General features: G+C 41.0%; 1 protein-coding gene across 1 annotated transcript in view; it reads left to right on the top strand.

The window, feature by feature from the left end:
* The window catches only part of CDH7 (cadherin 7), a 114,839-nt gene that overhangs the window by 81,218 nt on the left and 14,442 nt on the right, over positions 1–19,179 (top strand). The window contains exons 7-10 of the mRNA XM_035126025.3: positions 5,793–6,046; positions 11,795–11,931; positions 13,800–13,921; positions 15,841–15,958. Coding sequence (XP_034981916.1) covers positions 5,793–6,046; positions 11,795–11,931; positions 13,800–13,921; positions 15,841–15,958 — 631 coding nt within the window. The remainder of the gene's footprint in view (positions 1–5,792; positions 6,047–11,794; positions 11,932–13,799; positions 13,922–15,840; positions 15,959–19,179) is intronic.

Raw genomic sequence — 19,179 nt, 5'->3', positions numbered from 1 at the left:
AGGAAGAGGCTTCAGCCATAAGGCAGATAAATAAATACCAGTGAGACCTGCGACAAAAGGTTGTAGTATAGAGTACTGCTGCTTGGGATACCAGCCATTTCATTCTCCTTCACCCCATTTTCTGCCCCTCACCTCCTCTAACCATCAGCTAGCAGACCATGGCCACTCAGACATAGTCTCTATTGGTCTGTTTTTTGGGGTTCCCACTGTGTGGGGGAGGGGGCTCTAAAGATTTTTGTTCTTCTGAAAACCTTGGGGTTCTCCCAATCTTGCTGACATCTCACATGTGGGGTGATGCCATTTTGGTTACATATGCAACAACTCACAGTCTGAACATTGGAAATATAGATCATAAAACACACATTAAGAATTCCCAACTATGTAGGACTCACCCCTCCCTTCAGTCGGCTAATAGGTAAATATCAGAAGTGATTCTGTTGAATGTCAGCATACATGATTGAAAATGGATAAGGTAACCTTCAGTAGTTATGTCAGGGTTAACAAGAAAGGTATCAACAGTGCCAAGAAAGAAATGTTGTAGTTCTGTGGTTGAATGGACAGAATGAAGGACGAATTCTGAAAGTTTGATCACCCTGTGTTTTGTTCTATACATATGGAATCCATGCAGTAGACAAATTGTCACTGATGTTACTTTTTCCATAAGCAATGAATAAATGAGGGAATTACTTTCCCCTTCCTTCTCAGTCTGTTCAATGGGGAAGATAGGAATAGATGGTCCCTTCAGGGAAATATAGTTGATTCTTAATCTGAGTATGTGCCACAGAAATCTATGCAACAGTTTTGTTTTGATAACTTTTGTTCTTTGAAGACAGTATTGCCGTCTTCTTCCTTCCTCTTTCTCTGTGCGTGTCCACGTGCGTAAATGCATTTCAATATTGTTGTAATTTTCTGATTTTAGTCTCTTTGTTCTTATTGCATTGTTTGTTTTATAATCCCCAGTGAATTTGCCTGATGGAACAAGGCTCCTGGGACTCTTGTTCATTTGACAGATGCACAAGCCTGATTAGTCTTAAGATTAACCAAAATGGGGGAAATGATTCTCCAGCAACAGGGCTTTTGAATGGTAGATTACTGTAAATTATATAATTTGATAGTTGCCATCTAGTTTTGTTTAAAAGGAGAGTATCAAACTACTTCCTTTGAAGAATAACTGCATATCAGGTCCTTCCTTCCTTCCTTCCTTCCTTCCTTCCTTCCTTCCTTCCTTCCTTCCTTCCTTCCTTCCTTCTCTTGTTCTTCTTCGACAGAGAGGGCTGCATTGTAATTTCCTCCAGACAGGACAAAATGCTCACTTTTTTTTTTTAAAAAAAAAGATGAATGGATGAGGCTTAGGATCTAATCAGATAACACTAATGCACAGATATTAATGAAGCTGTCAAGCTCCATTCACTGTGCTGAAGGAAGAACCAAAGTATGCTTTGTCTTTTTAACCTTCAGCACTGTTCTAGTGATTTGTAAGGTGTTTGTTTGCTATTCTAACAATCCCCATATTTCAGTTATGGTCAGGAAGGGGTAAAGTGAATGCCAGCTAAATGATGGTTTTTATAAAATAAACATTAGCGTTATTGGATTCAAAGTGAAGCAAAACAAACAAAAAACAACCCTTTTGATGGAGCATCTTTAGAAATTAAAACTTCTCTACTACTTTCTGCATTGTAACATTGCTTTCCACTATGTCACTGCAAGATTTCATCATTTCATGCATGAGAAAATCAATAAAACGACTATTTCCACCACCCCCCATCTGATCCAGTATTTGAGAGCAAGAGGCCTGTCAGGCAGATGGAGCCATTTAATTATAGTTACATAGAATCACAGAGTTTGAAGAGATCATGAGGATCATCTAATCCAATCTCCTGCAATGCAGGAATATGTAGTTGTCCCTTACAGGGATCGAACCTGCAACCATGGTATTATCAGCACCATGCTCTAGCCAACCAAGATGTCTGTTAGTTCAGGGTGAGCAGGATCTAATTCTGTGGGATGGGCTGAATGCGGTATAGGGCAGCCATTACTGATGAACAACTGTGGGGGAGAGGTCCCCAGGCACTTACCAGCAAGTGTTTGCTTGATGGCAGCAGAGAGACTGGGCATCTGGCACATGGCTCTTGAACAGTCAGAAACACCCAGTGTAGGCCTATAGCGTGATCAATCCATGATCACATGTGACACTGCCTGGCCATGCTCTTAAACAATATATAATTTATTTTTCCTCCCTTGCCCCCATAGAAATTATTCTATTACTATCTGTTACAACAATAAACTATTGTGGTGTTCTTGTCACATTATCCACTTTCCTCTATAAGTTCACACTTCTGATGCAAGACATGGGAAACATTAACAAATCCACGGAACACATTTCTCCATTCTGACATTTTCTGACATTATCCCATGGACACTCCACACTTGAAGCTCTCAGGGTCTCATTCTCATGCTAAATGATGGTGCCACGGTGCTGTCTGAACATAGTAAGAGTACCTCTTACCCCAGTAAAAATAATAAGACATGTCTATTTCTGATTCAGGAGAGAACAGAGTTAGTTAGCAATTGTTGTATGTCTTTATGTCAAGTGACCATTATGCTATAGTCATCAAACTCTATTTGTCTGCTGTATTTTTATTAGGAAACTTACAAAAGGGCTGCTTTAAATAGTTTTATTTTGTCTTTTTCACATCAAGTACTTAATGTCTTGAAAAACTGGCAATTGTTCATACTCCATTCACTTTTTCCAACTGGCTGCTTTTGTTGTAATAATTTTCCATGAAGCAGCTTTATGAGACCGTATGCATGATATATCTATACATTTCAGCAATTCTCACTCTTGTTTTTGAAGTTGGTACAATCTTGCAAAAACAGCAGTGATTGAGACTTGTTGAAATGTAATTATTTACTTCTTTATTAAGTATATTCTTAACCAACCATTCATCATATGATCCCAGTTCGGCTTACAGTTCTGATACTTAGCAATTCCAATGGGAAAATTCATAATGCACCATATTCACAGCATTGCTAAATAAAATAGCAAATGTGATAATAATATGTTGCTTTAAGTATGTGTGTATATCTGCAGCTTCCCGGGCAGTGCAGTCAGTATGAATCCTAAACCCCGAACCAAAGCACTTCGGAAAGACCCAGGGCTTGCCCTCCATAGCTGCCCACACTGAATCAGACCCCCTTCCAAAACTTTGCGTCTGAGTCAAAGAGACACAAAGACACAGACCGTTTGTGAAAACCTCCAACACCCAATATAACTTTGGTGGTTTGTTTATTTTTTAAATTCAATTTATATCCTGCCCTTGCTCTGAAAAGAGCCCAGGGCATCACATAATGAAGACGTTATGTATGATTGTTGGGAGGTGGGAGAAGTGCCGTTGTGAATGATAGCTCTAGTTTCAAGCCACAGAATGACCTCAACGAGAGTTTCATTTTATTTTCATTCATGGTGCTTTTGGGAGAGATGTGGAAGGCTCTGGTCAACTACTGTCAATTGAGAAGCAAACAAAAAACAGCCTCTGCTTTCATTTATCATAACTCCCTAATCTCTGGACCTATCCTTATGAAGTTTTGCAGGTCTTTCGGATAGGGTTCCCCTCACCATTTATGGTGTTTTCATACATACTAAGGCACCAAAAGTGGCTCCCAAGTCCTGCTGCCGCTTACCAAACATTATGAATCCATTTTTTGTCCTCACCTGACCTCTCTTGTAATTTGTAGGCACTTATTTGATCTGCTACCTCCCACGTTGTGAAGTGTTGTGATAGCAACATTAACTGCAATTTGTCCTACCATTCTTCTTAATCAATCTAATTTACATCTTTGATTGTGACATTAGCAGCAGTTCAACTGCTTTCCATTTGGCTGATTTATATGATTTGAAAACAGCTTCACATACTCAAAAATATTATTATGATTTATTATTGTTAGCTTGAGTTCCATTATTTACTCTCATTAAATAATTATCTTGTTTTCTAATTACCCACATTTTGAAAGTTAATGTGTAAAAATATCAAATCAATCAATTAATTACTAAGCAAATTCTGGTTTCTTTTCTTCATTTCTTCTCCTGAACATATGCTGTTACTTTAAAATAATAATAAAATAATATTTTTATGTACATTAAATTTAAAAAATTAGCAGTAGAAAGAGACAGTTTACTTACCAATGCAAACAACATTATGCAGTGTTCTTGCATTATGCAATCATCTCCTGGTAGAAGCTCCGTGGAACGGCATTGTATTCATTTAGTTAACAAAATGCATACACTGCTTATTAGAACAAAAGTCTTCTAATGCTTTACAATGGACAGGTCAAAGTATTCATTAAAAACACAATTAAAAATAAATATTAAAAACAAGTTACACAAACATATTTAAATGGAAAAAGTAGTAATTTCAAAACACTGCTACTTACTAAAATCACATGCTAAAATTATGTGCCTAGGTGGGCTTGCAGTAAGAAAAAAAGTCTGTAGCAGTCACCAAAAACAAATATCAATAGAAAAGGAGATCCAAAGTGTAAGTGCTGCCACACTTAAGGTTCAGTTTCTTGCATGTGTGAAATCAACAAATTGTGGCACTTCCACATATCTAAGTGGTTGAATGGGCACGTATGGGGTGAGGCGATCCTTCACAATCTGATCCCCAGCTACTGAGCACTTTACCTGCTAATAATAATTTCTGGATTTAGGCTCAATAACAAATTGGCAGGCAGTGCAGATTTCTAAGCAAGGCTGCTCTATGCTGACAGGGTCTTGTTCCAGTCAACAATCATGCTGCCGCATTCTGGAACGCGGGTGGCGCTGTGGTCTAAACCACTAAGCCTGTTGGGCTTGCCAATCAGAGGGCCGTCGGTTTGAATCCCCGCAACAGGGAGAGCTCCCGTTGCTCTCTCTCCCAGTTCCTGCCAACCTAGCAGTTCTAAAGCATGCCAATGCAAGTAGATAAATAGGTACCACTCTGGTGGGAAGGTAAATCCGTGCGCTCTGGTTTCCGTCACGGTGTCCTGTTGCACCAGAAGCGGTTTAGTCATGCACGCCACATGACCCAGAAATCTGTCTGTGGACAAACGCCAGCTCCCTCGGCCTGAAAGCGAGATGAGCGCCACAACCCCATAGCCATAGCTGTCAACTTTCGGGTTTGAAAATAAGGGATCAGCAGCCTCACCTGTCCCGGGGACAGTCTACGGTATATCTAACAATCCAGGATAGCGGTGGGAAACGGCGCTGAAATAAGGGAATTTCCAGCAAAAAGGGGAAGGTTGACAGCTATGCCCATAGCCTTTGACTGGACTTAACCATCCAGAGGTCCTTTATCTTTACTTTTTTTTTTTTACCTAAGGGGAGCCCTACATAGAGTTCTTTGATGTAATCTACTCTTGAAGTCACTGTATTCTGTCTAAAGTTTGGTAGACTGGGTATTCCTGATTGGCTCCCCATTTAGCTGGACTACATTTAGCTCCCCAATTAGCTGGACTATTTAGTATTCTTATTGGTGTGGTAGATGCTCTTTCACGGAACCTTATTCCATTTGGACCTCAGTGTGGGTTGACTTTTAAAATCTCTGTTGCTGGGCGGGGGCAAAATCTCAAATCTCTGTTGCTGTTATGTGAATTAGCTCAGACTGTGAGAAATATTGTGGCACAAGTAACATTTTGTACTTAGGAATGGTAAGCCTACATATTGTTCACTCATATTTGCAAGTCAAAGAGCTGGCTGGTTATAATTTAGAAGTTGACTCTGCTGCTTAAACTTCTAAATCACTTTTTCTCTGTAGGAGCTGGATTATGAAGCCAAGGCCAGCTACACCTTGAGAATAGAAGCGGCTAATAAGCAAGTTGATCCTCGTTTTTTAAGCCTTGGTCCATTCAGTGATATGACAACAGTGAAGATCATTGTGGAGGATGTAGATGAACCACCTATATTTACCTCACGTTTGTACACTATGGTAGTGTCTGAAGCAGCTAAAGTAGGCACCATCATTGGAACTGTTGCAGCTCATGACCCAGATGCGTCTAACAGTCCTGTGAGGTAATTTTGCATTTCATTTCCTACTTTTGCTGCTGCTTATATCTATATCAAAAAATACTGTATTCCCAGATAGAAAAAAAACACCTTGGGTTGTATCAAACTAAGTTCTTCTCAGAGTTGTTGACTTCCATCGTTCTCAAGAGACAATGAAGTGTGCCTCCCGAGGTGGAGCCAAACCACTGGAAAATCACAGTGCCTGCTGGGGCTGCAGAAACCAGTAACTCACACTGTTTTTGCTGCATTAACAGCACTGAAATGACCTCTTCAGGGTGCAAGTCTTGGGCTGCCCAGATGACAATATTACCCCCCTCTCGGTCTCACTGATGTGCTCCAAAGGAAAGCAGAGCAATACATTTTGCACCAGCTTTGCAGTAGTTGCCAGAAGGAGGCGTACAAGATGCCATTCAACTGCCTTAGGGACTCTACTCTGTCTTAGGGATTTGTGCAAGGTTTACTATTTAGCCCCTCTTCTCCTAAAGATGTCATGCAATGCAGTGGGTTTGGAGTTTTCCTTGGGGTTTACTCCTGAAGCCTTTCTCATGAATGAATTTAGTGGAAGTTTAGGATCAGAGTTTTCCTTCTCCTAGATGGGCCACCTTCTCAGGTTGATGAGTCACACCTGCTGCCAACTTCCCTCTGCAGCACATGCAGTAACCGCCTTCTTGAACATTGGGCCCAGTATTGGTCTCGTCTTCTCAATCCACCCAAGCCTGTCTTTGCATGCAGGGGAAGTCTCTAACTCACTGAAGGTTTAAGACCCATCACCCACCCTCTTCTGGTGTAGCTGCTGCCACATATTGACCCCTTCCCTGAGCCACAGGTGAGAGCTGAGTGCAGCTCTTCAAAAGTGGACAGACTATCCCAGAAGGACTACCCTAGAAGGAGGATGTCATGTCCCCCAGCAGAGGTACTACGCCTTCCCTCCCCAGAGTAAACCCACTGGAACTAATGGACCTAAGTTAGACATGCCCATTAATTTCATTGAGTGTATTCTTAAGTACAACTTAGTTAGATAGTGCTGAGTGTATTTTGTTGTCATTTGGATTGACTTGTCTTGGTGTTTTCTGGGTTCAAGACAAAGCTTGGAAAGAAACTTTTAAGTTCACTTTTATGTGGACTGGTCTGTGCACTCTCATTATGTATGCACAGGCTGTTCATTGCTTGTGAAAGTCTTTACTCATGTGGAGTTTCAGTTTGCTAAGGACCCTTGAGCAGCCAAATCAACATATCACCAATTCGTTACTACGTTGCAGCTGTAAACAGATTTAAATCCTTTGGGGCACAGCATAATACAAATATTTTAAAACATAAATATTCTTTTTACCCTGCAGTATGCACCCATATAATTACATTTCAGTGGTTTTGTTGTATCCCTGTGTTTAAATCGCCTTAAAATATACTCCCCACTCCCAGCACTACACATGAAATCATAACTGGATTATGTAAGGAAAATATTTTGTAGAAGACAAGAAGCAATTATTATCCACAACCCATAGCTTATGTTCCAATTAAATTAATTACGCCAAACGCTTTGCAGAGCAAGTTATTTACAGAAAAGAAGCAATGTGTATGCTGGATGCATTTTGCATGTGCATTTTGCAGAAATCTGTTCCCAAGTCTCTCTTTACTAGAGGTGCATTCATTTATAAAATTGTATCTTTGTAGCTATTTCCTTGCAACATAAGTGCTGAAAATGTATTTCAGGCTACAAATATTTCTCTCTTTCTCCGTCACACACGTATTCACACACACACACACACACACACACACACACACACACACACTGCTGTCTTTCATATATATGTACTGTACATCTCACTCTAGGTTGGTCAAAAAGGGAGCTCTTCAAAATAACTTAATGTGATTCAAAAGTACTGTGAATGTTCATAGAATGCTTATCAAATAGTTGTGTAAAAGAGCAAATACAATTGATAGGCCTGAGCTCTATCTGTTTATAGGGCAGCAGTGCTAACTATGCAGTGTGTTATTGGAGCTAGACTGAAATCATGTTTAGGTGCTGGGGGTCCCCTTGAAAAATATATGATGAAATAAGAAGAGATCATCTTTTAACACATGAAGTGTGTCCTTTTGTCATCTGGGACTGGGGGAAAGGATGAAAGTTCCAGCGGACTCACAGCTACAAAACCCAAAATGATATGAAGTGCAAGGCCTTTTTATAGCCTTTTTATATGCCTGCCTGCCTTTGTTTAGTCCTGATTAGAATTTCTCCAAAGCTTGGCAGCTTGAAAGAAAGAGAAAATGGGGCAGTACATCTGATAAAACATATTGTTGTCACCATTTGTTTTAGACATCTTACACTTATTCATTATTTTAGTATATAAGGCTGTACTTCTACACAGGTTCCCTAAATTACTCTGGCATAAAGGTTTTTATTGCAATCCTCCTCATTTTGTTGTCTGCTTGAGAAAATTGAACTGCAGCTTTTAAAGTGACTGGCCCCATCACTTAAAAAACAGATTGAGCCTGTCTAGGAAAAGTGATTTCAAACACCTGTATAGTCAAAGACTCATTGAACAGCCTTGAGAACAGTACTATCTCTCTCTCAGCCTTAGCACAGGAGTTATAGTAATCTACTTCAGTTTAAGAAAACACCTGGGGTTGTATCCAGTGCTCCATGTGAATTTCTCCACTGGTGCAACTAAACTTCCTTGTCCCTCAACCTCCAGAGCTGTTTTGATGCTGTTCAGGGGACTAGAGGGGGAAATGGGACGAACAGGAAACTCTTCTGCTGGTGAACATCTAGTGAACAGAACCACTCAAAAATGTGATCCAAAAAGCAAAATTCAGCTTGGATATAGTTTGTTTTATAGGTCTCCCCAAATCACTGGAGCAGGGGTTGAGGGGTGAGGGTACAGGGGTCTGAAGTGGGGAAAGAAGGGAAGGGGGGAAATGTTGTGCAAGCTGCCTACACTTACGCTGCTTGAATACAACCCAATGTTATTAGAAGGCTTTAATCAGTTGAATTTTTCTCAAGGAAATATGTCATGCAAACTAATGTTCTCAGAACCGGCTTTTGACTAGCTATGCTGAACAGTGTCAGGGTTAATAGCTAGGAAGTTTGAGAGCTGCCCAGAGATTAAATTCCATCTGCCCAGGCCTGCCAAGAGTGGCTACATTGCAAAGGTGACAGGCGATGTCTCTGGGGGAAGGATGCCAACCATGAAGCTGTCCAAGAGCTGTGCATTGCTGACCAAATACAGCAGTTCAAGCATGAGGGGGAAACAAAAGCAGGGAGTTACTAAAATGAAAGCCAAATGAGCATGTCATCCACGCAGAAACATTCCTAAAGGGTAGACAATAAAAATAATTGATGCTCCTTGGGTTCATTAAACTGGACCAATTTAGTCAGAGTCACACAAGGGGTCAGATTTTCAAATTTCATCTGCAAGGGTCCTCCAAACTCCCCAATTTTTTTTCCAGGGGTTGCAGAGAGAAGGGGTGGCAGAAAACTCCATTCTGTGATTGTGAACCCTGTTCCATTCATGGAAGAGACGTTAGGATCCAGGCCACTGCCTTCAGTAACTAAAACGCAATGATACTGATATTTTTGTAATATGCAGATATATTTTTAAATGTAATTGCTCACTCAGTGAGATCAACAAAAAATATTTTGATTGGTTGACAGCCCTGCAAATAATTAGTGACTGCCACTTTCACAAAATTCTAAATGTTCCCACTGGCCCAAAATGGTGGGTGACCCCTGTTGTATATTGGCAAAGCCTTTTTGAGCAATATGGTGGAAAATCCCGCCTTTTCTGTTCTATGAAAGCGTTGTTGATTCAGGAAACCAGTATAGTGGATTACACTAAAAAACAGGATGAAGGCTTGCCATCTGGAAATAATACTGTCTCATCTTTACAATCAAAATCATCACTGTTGGAGCTATCCATCCTTTTGGTTAAAAGTGAATGAAGACACACACACACACACACACACAGTATTTTTTTATTCTTATCAAAGTACTTCCGAGGAAAGTGGAAGCATTTCATGTGAAGAGAACGTAATTTGCAACAGCTTGCCCTTGCATTTTTTCAAGCAGTGGTATTTTCCTCCTTAAGCACGCTCCCACAGCGTTGTACCTAGTGCTCTCAGGAGTTGCTATGGAAGATCTGAACTCTCCTGCCAACTCCTCTATCCTGTTATGCTTTACCTTGATTGGTCAAAGAGGTGAAAATCCTGACCTGCTCATTTCTTTCTAATCAAGCTGTGTGGCCTTTCCACCTCCCTTGTTCTCCACCGTACATTAATTGACTAAAGTACTCGTGTGTGTTCTTCTCAGAGTCTTTTTGCTGGGAAGCCTTCCACAGGTATCTTAAAGTAAAATGTGGCTGCTACTCTATTTTGATTTGCTTATGAAGAATCCTAGTAAGTTTCCAGTGCTACTCACACCAAGGCAGGAAAACCTGTCACACTCCAGATACTATTGGACTTCAGTTTTGGTCAGCCTCAATGAATGGTCATGGATTTGTAGTACAATAAATATGGAGGGCCACAGGTTCCTTAGCCCTGATTTACATCCACATCACAACTACTTTCCTTTATGTGCATTAATTTGCTTCTCTCTGCCCCCTGCATCGTGTAGAGAGACTGATGTGATTGATCTTTCAATGGAAGGCGATCCTTTTGGGTGGATGAATCACTCCCACACCAACCTCAATCTACCCTCAGCCAACCCTCACCTGCCTACCTTCTGACTTAAAACTGCCTGCCAGCTTTCTCCTCTTAATGTCTCAGTGTTGTCCATTTTATAATTCAGCCAAGAGGACAATAGGGGGCAAAACAAAAATCACTTGCTCCAGCTCTGGCTGTTGTTGTCTCTGGCTCCTCCTGATGTTCAGTTCTCTGGCTTCTACCCTACCAGTCCCAATGGACATCAGCAGCAGGGCTATGAAAAAAACCCAAAACTTATTTCATGGCAAGCAGGTGACTTCAGGCTGTCATAGATTCACTGTCAATCAGCATTCCAGTCAAACACAATCTGGCTTTCTGGTATATTGTGTTATATCAAAGAGTGTGTTTCTAATGGATCTAAAAGTACATAGCCAATTTCCAAGATGGTAATTAAACAGTCAACAATGGACATTTTCTCCCTTTCTCGTGGCTTATTTTCCGTCTGAGCTTTTCTCCTCCTTGAAAACAGCTTGGGGGGATCAGGCAAGGCGAGCTTAAGCCAGGGTTGCTCAGTGACAGGAGTCTGGGTTTGTATGATGACAATAAGGCCCCAGGAGCAAATGTAGTAATACGTAATCCTTGACCTACTCTACAGTTTTCTTATTCGCCCCATGGGCTTTTCTGCCTGTGACAAAAAGTTCAGTGTCTCGCAGTGGAAGCTCTGCTGGAGATTGATCCAGCCAGGTGGCACAGTTCCAAATCTATTACACATTAGGTTGGGTTCAGGAGTAGAGTCTTCCAAAAATAAACGAGTGGTCGACCTAAGAGTAAAAGAACAGAAATGGAAAGGAAATACTTGTGACCTCAGTTAGGAAGGTATCATGAAATGCAGGAACCGAGCCATCTTTCCTCGAACAGTGAATTTTGCAGACTCAGATGGCTCTGTGTGACAAACTCTCTGTGTGCTGTAAGGACTGTAAGGGAGCTGACAAAAAAGGGGAAAAAAGAATCTGGATGAAAAGCTCTTTCAGCTAAATGTGGAATAAATGCAACTGTTAACACGCACACACCTGGATGTATACATACATCAAAAGTTTTCTTTCATCTTTCATCCAGGTACTCAATAGATCGAAACACAGACCTGGAGAGATATTTCAATATTGATGCCAACAGTGGGGTGATTACCACTGCGAAGTCATTGGATAGAGAAACAAACGCTGTTCATAACATCACTGTCTTGGCTATGGAGAGTCGTAAGTTGCCACTGCAAAGCCATTTTTTAAAAGCTTTTAAAAGTGCTGGTTCCTCATGTCAAATGAATCAAGTTGTTCACCAAGAGTCTTAAGTGTTGGAAGAGATGCTTCAAGCCATTAACAGTTAACTGTAATGAGTTAACAGTTAATGCTATTTCATGCTAATTCTCTAAGGTTTTTAGGTAGTATCATGTATCATAGAATCCTGATCTTAGAACTGTAGTGCCTCAGAGAGGGCAGAAACAGCCGTAATGTATTTTCCTTCCAGTAGCACCTTAGAGACCAACTAAGTTTGTCATAGATATGAGCTTCTGTGTGCATGCACACTTCTTCAGATACCAAGCTGTAATGTATTTATATTTTATTGTTTAATCTTCCATGGGCATCTCCTTGGATTAAAAGAGAGTGGATAGAAATCAGAGAGTTAAATAAATATATGGGGCAGAATTCACCCAGTCAACCCCAGCAGCAGAGGATCTGTTGAACAGGTCTGTCCAAGGAACGTAGGCTTGCGGAATGGGATTTTGCCCTATTTCTTTCCACTGCCCTCCTCCAAATTGTCTTGAGGGGTCTTGGGAGGGTCTGACGAACCCCCCAAATAGTGGGGGGGAGAAGAGAGGGATCATTCCCTCTGGCAACCTGAAGTGTATATGCAAATAGAACGATTGGAAGAATGTGGCTTTGAATTTTACCCATGGTTTTAGAATTGACAGTGTATTCAGAAGTAGTCAACAAGGCGCCCACCAGAAGTTTGGAATGCAACTCCCATCAAGATGAACCAGGGGTGGGAAATATTTAACATATGGGCTAAATTGAGGAACAAATTTGGCCCATGAGATTACTTCTCAAAAACCACTTCCACCTTCCAGTCTGCTGATGTCACTCTGATGGGGGATGGGTGGGTCAGGGTTCAATCCAGCATTGGCTGCTTACACCTTTTTCTAGCAGGGAACTTGGGGCACACACAGCCAGTGCAGCAGAATGTAACCCCTGCTCATCAGTTCATGAGTGAAGGTTAATTCCTGCTGAGTTTAGCTGTAAGTGTCTATTCCCCTGCTAGGAACAGGTGCATGGAGCCAAAGCACAGCATACAGTAAGTCTGTTTGAAAACCCCTTTGCAAACAGTTCCACAATGCATTTTTAATCTCCACTTTTCGTAGGTTTAATGAACAGGCTGCTTGCAAAAGGGCTTTCCAACAGCCTACAGTACCCTCTGAAGTCCTGACAACCAGGGCTTCAAAGCATACTATCACCTGGCATCATAGTTATGCCATGTTACAGGTGGGCTGGCTTGCCTGTCTGTCAGACTTGGCCAACAGGATAGGAGAGATAGCCATCCAGCCCTTTGGCCAATAAAGTTTTTCCCAGTTGTAATCCAACAACATCTGAAGGGCACCATGTTGTATACCAATTATACAATATAGCAACTTGCAACTGTAGAATTACAGTTTACTTGCATTTGTATAACAAGGGTTCATTAATTGTCACTAATACTGCTAGATTAACACTCATCATTTTTCATAATGCATCCATGGTTATACAGGGAAAAATAATTACAGTTCTCTAACTGCTGGCAAAAGAAAGGGAATGGAAGAAGCTGGAGAAATTACCCATCTTTATTTCCTTCCCTGCACCTTTTTCTCATATTCATTGTGGGCCATTAGGAGAAATAGGACAATGTGCTTGAAGAACCACCGGCCTGATCAAGCATGGCAGCCCTTTTCTTCTTTTCAGTTTTGGTTCACTCTTAGTGACAAAAATCCCACTGACAACTTAATTTTGTGGTTCCAGAAATATGGAACATATTTAATAGTTTCAGAATTGGTTCATTATGAATAATAATAACTGGTTCTTGTCCTTTCAAACAGAAAACCCTTCGCAAATTGGGAGGGGATATGTGGCCATCACTATTCTTGACATCAACGACAACGCTCCTGAGTTTGCAATGGATTATGAAACTACTGTCTGTGAAAATGCAGAACCTGGCCAGGTGTGGATTTATATTCCTAACAGCTTGATGATATTTGCTGCACAGCAGTAATTTGATTTGCATTGATGCCTCTTTTAAGATAAAATATAATCAGTTTATTGCAGTAAAAATGACATGTTGATTTGAAGCTAAAATAAACATTAACTAGATCTGAAACCATCCTCTGCGAGCCTGTGAAAAAACTGCACAGGTAAATCTACATTTCATACAATTTTGAACATCCTCTACACTTCCTAATCTATGAAAACAGCAAATGTCCATTCTTCCAGTTCACTAAAATAGATCGTTTTTAGAGTAAAACTACACTGAGTACTGGCTAGATGCTTTTATGCTCGGATTCCATAAATGGCCTTCTTTCTCATGTGGCCTCAACTGTTGAATAATGAGTCTACTGTGTCACATCCTATCAATGTTCTCAATTCAGCTTGAATATATATATATATATATATATATATATATATATATATATATATATGTGTGTGTGTGTGTGTGTGTGTGTGTGTGTGTGTGTGTGTGTGTGTGAGATATATATATATATATATATCCTATATAATAAAGTCCTATATAATAAAGTCCAAGTGTCTCTGCGTCCAGTCCCTGTGTCCCTGGGTTCGCGCTACTGCGCATGTGCCCCACGGACACAGGGATTGGACGCAGAGACTGGACGCACACACATGTGCACTCTCCCCACCCCCACCCCTCTGCCTCCCGTTTCCCTGCAGCTGCCAAGCGCCGCTCCCGGCTGGACAGCACCTCACTGCGCTTGCGCTAAAGCGCGAGGAGGAGGAGGCTGCTTTCTTTTCCTCCCCCCCCCCGGGGGACCAGCAGCAAGCGGGCGTCGCGCACATGCGCACACGCTCTCCCCTCCACCCCTCTGCCTACCGTTTCCCTCGCAGTGCAATCGCGAGACTGAGTGTCTGACTGACTTTGGTTGGCTACGGCGGCGGCCACGTAGCACTGCGGTGGTGGCGGACGCCAAGGGGGGGCCAACGACAGGGAGAGCATTGGTGGGAGCAGCTGCTGGAGCGGCGGGGCCTACGCCTGGTCCTGAGGCGGCGGTGGCGGACAAGGAAGGGGCTCGAGCCCAGGGGGAGGGCAGGAAAGAAAGAGGGCCCTGGCCACCCCTACCTTCCCCCACCCCCTGCCTAGGCATGAACCGCGGCAGCGGAGGAGGAGGAGGTGGAGCAGCGACGGAGGAGCAGTGCCGGTGGCAGCCCAGGAGAGTCCCGGCACGTGTGGGTGGAGAAAAGAAGGGAGGGGGGGAGAGCGAGCGGAAATGGGCGGGGGGAATCACATGTTCTAGCACCCGTTAATTTAACGGGCTTCAAGATACTAGTATATATATAAAATCAGCAGAGGCGTTATCCAATTAAACTGCTCCACCAACATAAGGTTTTTTAGATAAGCAATGAACTTCCCTGCCCTTTCCTTATGCAACTCCTAAATCTGTTCTGGCAGTTCTCACAACCTTCTGGATTCAGATTTACATGGCATTCGAGAAGGATGGGGAGGTTTTATTGTGCAACTAAAACTCCTTGTGCTAGTGGAACTGTTTAGCTGGATATTTCCCCAGGTTTTTTTATCTGCACAGACACCATTTTAATGACAATGGTTGCCTGTGCCCCCATGCAACATTTTCCCCAATTTAACTCTTTCAGCATCCCTTGTAACCACACATACAAAATTAACAGGGGTGCTATCAAAACAGAAACTCTAAACCGAATTCTAATGAGTGCCTGAATTTTGATGAGTACCTGAATGTAACAAAAATGTGATTGTGGGTCACACCACTATAGAAAATTTCCTCTCCCTTCTTGGAGCTCTGAGAAGTTGCCTTTTGTTTAATGCAAACTAAAATACTGCCTTGTATTTAATGCAAACTAAAATCTAACCTGATGGCAAATCACTTTTCTCTCTAGGCAATTCAAAGAATCAGTGCCATTGACAAAGATGATCCACCTAGTGGTCATCAATTTTCCTTCAGTTTGGCAGGGGAGGCTGCAAATAACCACAACTTTACATTACGAGATAATAAAGGTAAGGTACTGGCTGTGATTGTCAATGTCAACCCAAGGGCATTGTGAGCGTTGACACACCAACACTCTTATTTCTTCAGACAGGCAATACCGACTGTCATCTGGAGTAACTTCACTGTCAGGGAGAACATTAATTAAGAGCAATCAGACCCCAAAGTAATTTTTATCCATAGATTATCTGTCAGGAGAAAGAAGCTGCTGCTTAAATCATTTTAAGCCATGAGCCAAACAGATGGGCTTCAGATCCATTCTTAAACAGACTCTTTTTCACTTTTTGTTTTTATAGGTCTTTATCTAAATTAGATTATACCTCAGGGCAGCTGCTGAAAAATTTCCTGGGTCTCATGTTTGATTAATGTAACTCAGGAAATATAGAAACGAGCCCTTAAACACATGGCAAATTGGCCACCTCTTGGAGAAAAGAACTTTTCCATCCATCTCTTCTGCTGCTAAAAGTACTTTTTGGAAACACAAGCTAAAGGTTCCATGTTTCTAGGCTGTTAGTATGATTTTGCACTCCTACGTGGAACAAAGGGTAGAGATCCTTGCAAAGTTGGAAAGAACTATTCTTGCTTTATTTATTTATTGTATATTTCATTTGCCCTTAAAGGTGGATGTTGGAAAGAATTTTAGATGAACTCCTTCAGCTCTCCATCTCAAACATGAAAAATAAATGCAGCAGATCCTCCAAAACAGAAAGCCATTACCCTGTTCTGAAGGGTAACCTTAAGTGGTGTGACGACTGGTAGCGGACATTTCAAAGGAGGAAATCTGTGTCACATATAATGGTTCAATCAATGGCACTGCAGTTTGCAAGTTCCCCATTTACAAGTTCTTGAATCGTCTGCATTCCAAAATAAGCATGTAGAAGTTAGGAGGTTTTTCATTGTTTTGTTGCTGTTTGTTGATGACTAGTTTTATTTTTGGAACATGCTCCCCTCAGTTTCAAGTTTTACAGTTTGTATTAAAAATTACAAATATGCCAATTATGATTTCTCACTGTATTCACAGGTGATGTTTAAGCTTGTACCTCCTCCAGAGAGAAAAGCATATATTAGTTCTGAAATATTAGAACTGGCAGGATATTTTTAAAGTCAGATTTCACCTTTTTGTATATTTTTAGTATATACACTGAACTCTTTGTTATTTATTTATTCAAAGATCTTAGGTGTGATCCATTAGCAAAAAGTAAATGATTTGTTGTATCTGTTCATCCGCAAACATCTGAAAAACAATTGGAAATCAGTTGTGACAGCAATTTGTGTTGATTCACATGGTACCTCTGAGAGGAATTTCAAGAGCTGCTAATTTTATTAGGTCTCAAATGCACATCCTTTTAATATACATAGCAAAAGGCAAATATACATGAATTGTCTTCAGAATGTGTAATTTATCATGGATTTTTTGATCATTTTACTCCTTGAAAGATGTTAACAGAGACACAGTCATTGATGTTGTTCTCTTGACTACATAGATTTGCCCCCTAAGTTTCAATCTGCACTTCCTTAGTTCTAAGGTTATGGGGGGGGGGGGGTTTAAACAAAGCCATCTGAATTATGACAATCAACAGCCCCATTTTAAGAAACAATCCAATGTTTTAAACCATAAGCCACCAAAGGAAAATACTGTTCTCATCTTCTCCAGCTGATGTGTTGTACACTCAGCTATGTTAGTGTCCTCATGTATGAAGCTGATGGATAATTATATATAATAGTGTTGTGACGTGGGGTTTGTGATTTCAGCTCTCTTGACATAATACAGTAGTATCTCGACCTACGAAGATGATCCGTTCCGTGGCGCTCTTTGTAAGTCGAGGTTTTCGGATGTCGAAGCGCCCATTCTGTGCATGTGCAAAGTGCGATTTTTGCACCCCTGCGCATGCGCAGGCGCGGAATGCACACACAGTGAAAAGACTCCCGGGGTTGTCGATTTCATAAGTCGAAACCTTCAGAAGTCGAAGCATTCGTATGCCGAGGTACCACTGTATGCTGGAGACAGTTCTCTAGTAACACTTCTTTATTAAAGCAAACAAGACTAAGCTCTGAGGAGAGGAAAGCTACATTTATAGGGACGGGGGACTAGCTAGAAAGGGATACATTTTGGAGGGAACAATATCAGGCAATCACTGTGCTGCCTTTTGGAGGAAACCAATAAGACAGAGGATCCAAATACAGCAGCTCAAATGAACCAATAGTAGCTGTACCTTCTGGAACCAAAAGGCAGTTACTTTACCCTAATGCAAATACATACAATAGTAATACAGATATAAAATCCTTTGACTCAATACACAACAAATAGCAAGAAGCCTACAGAAAGGGCTATAACTCAGTATTAGAGCACATAATTCACATCAAACAATTTGGCCTTTCCAAGTCAGTGTAGACAATATTGAGGTAGGTGGTCCATAGACAGATTTCTATCTTCTTAAGAGTCTTATCTTAAGAACCATAATTGGTTAGAGCAAATAGTAAGATCTGCTTCACAAAGTTGTGCTTTAAGGTGGGTAGGTGTTTTCGTTAAGTGCCAACAGATAAGAAATTCAGGACCAAACAAAGTTCATTAGAACTTAGCCCTTACTTGCAAGCACAAGTGAGCTGTCGTTTGTGACACTCTCTCTCTCTCTCTCTCTCTCTCTCTCTCTCTCTCTCTCTCGTGTGTGTGTGTATATACAATATTTACTTTTTGCTTATGGGTATACAGTTGTATACATATTCTTCCTTGTGTAATTAATTTACTCTGTGCCATTCATATGCATTAGATTTCCATCCAGTTTAAACCATGAAGTGCCGTACTTTTTAGAGAAACAATTAATTTAAAGCACCTTTAAGAGACGTTTACACTCCTTGACATTAGAGTCCTGATAACGTTTTCTGGCAATTTGTGTTGATTCACATGGTACCTCTGAGAGGAATTTCAAGAGCTGCTAATTTTATTAGGTCTCAAATGCACATCCTTTTAATATACATAGCAAAAGGCAAATATACATGAATTGTCTTCAGAATGTGTAATTTATCATGGATTTTTTGATCATTTTACTCCTTGAAAGATGTTAACAGAGACACAGTCATTGATGTTGTTCTCTTGACTACATAGATTTGCCCCCTAAGTTTCAATCTGCACTTCCTTAGTTCTAAGGTTATGGGGGGGGGGGGGTTTAAACAAAGCCATCTGAATTATGACAATCAACAGCCCCATTTTAAGAAACAATCCAATGTTTTAAAC

The sequence above is a fragment of the Zootoca vivipara genome, chromosome 8 (genome assembly GCF_965207765.1).
Source record: "Zootoca vivipara chromosome 8, rZooViv2.hap1.1, whole genome shotgun sequence".
Lineage (NCBI taxonomy): Eukaryota > Metazoa > Chordata > Lepidosauria > Squamata > Lacertidae > Zootoca > Zootoca vivipara.
Note: the sequence above shows the minus strand (reverse complement) of the source record. Positions and strands in the feature narration are given on the sequence as shown.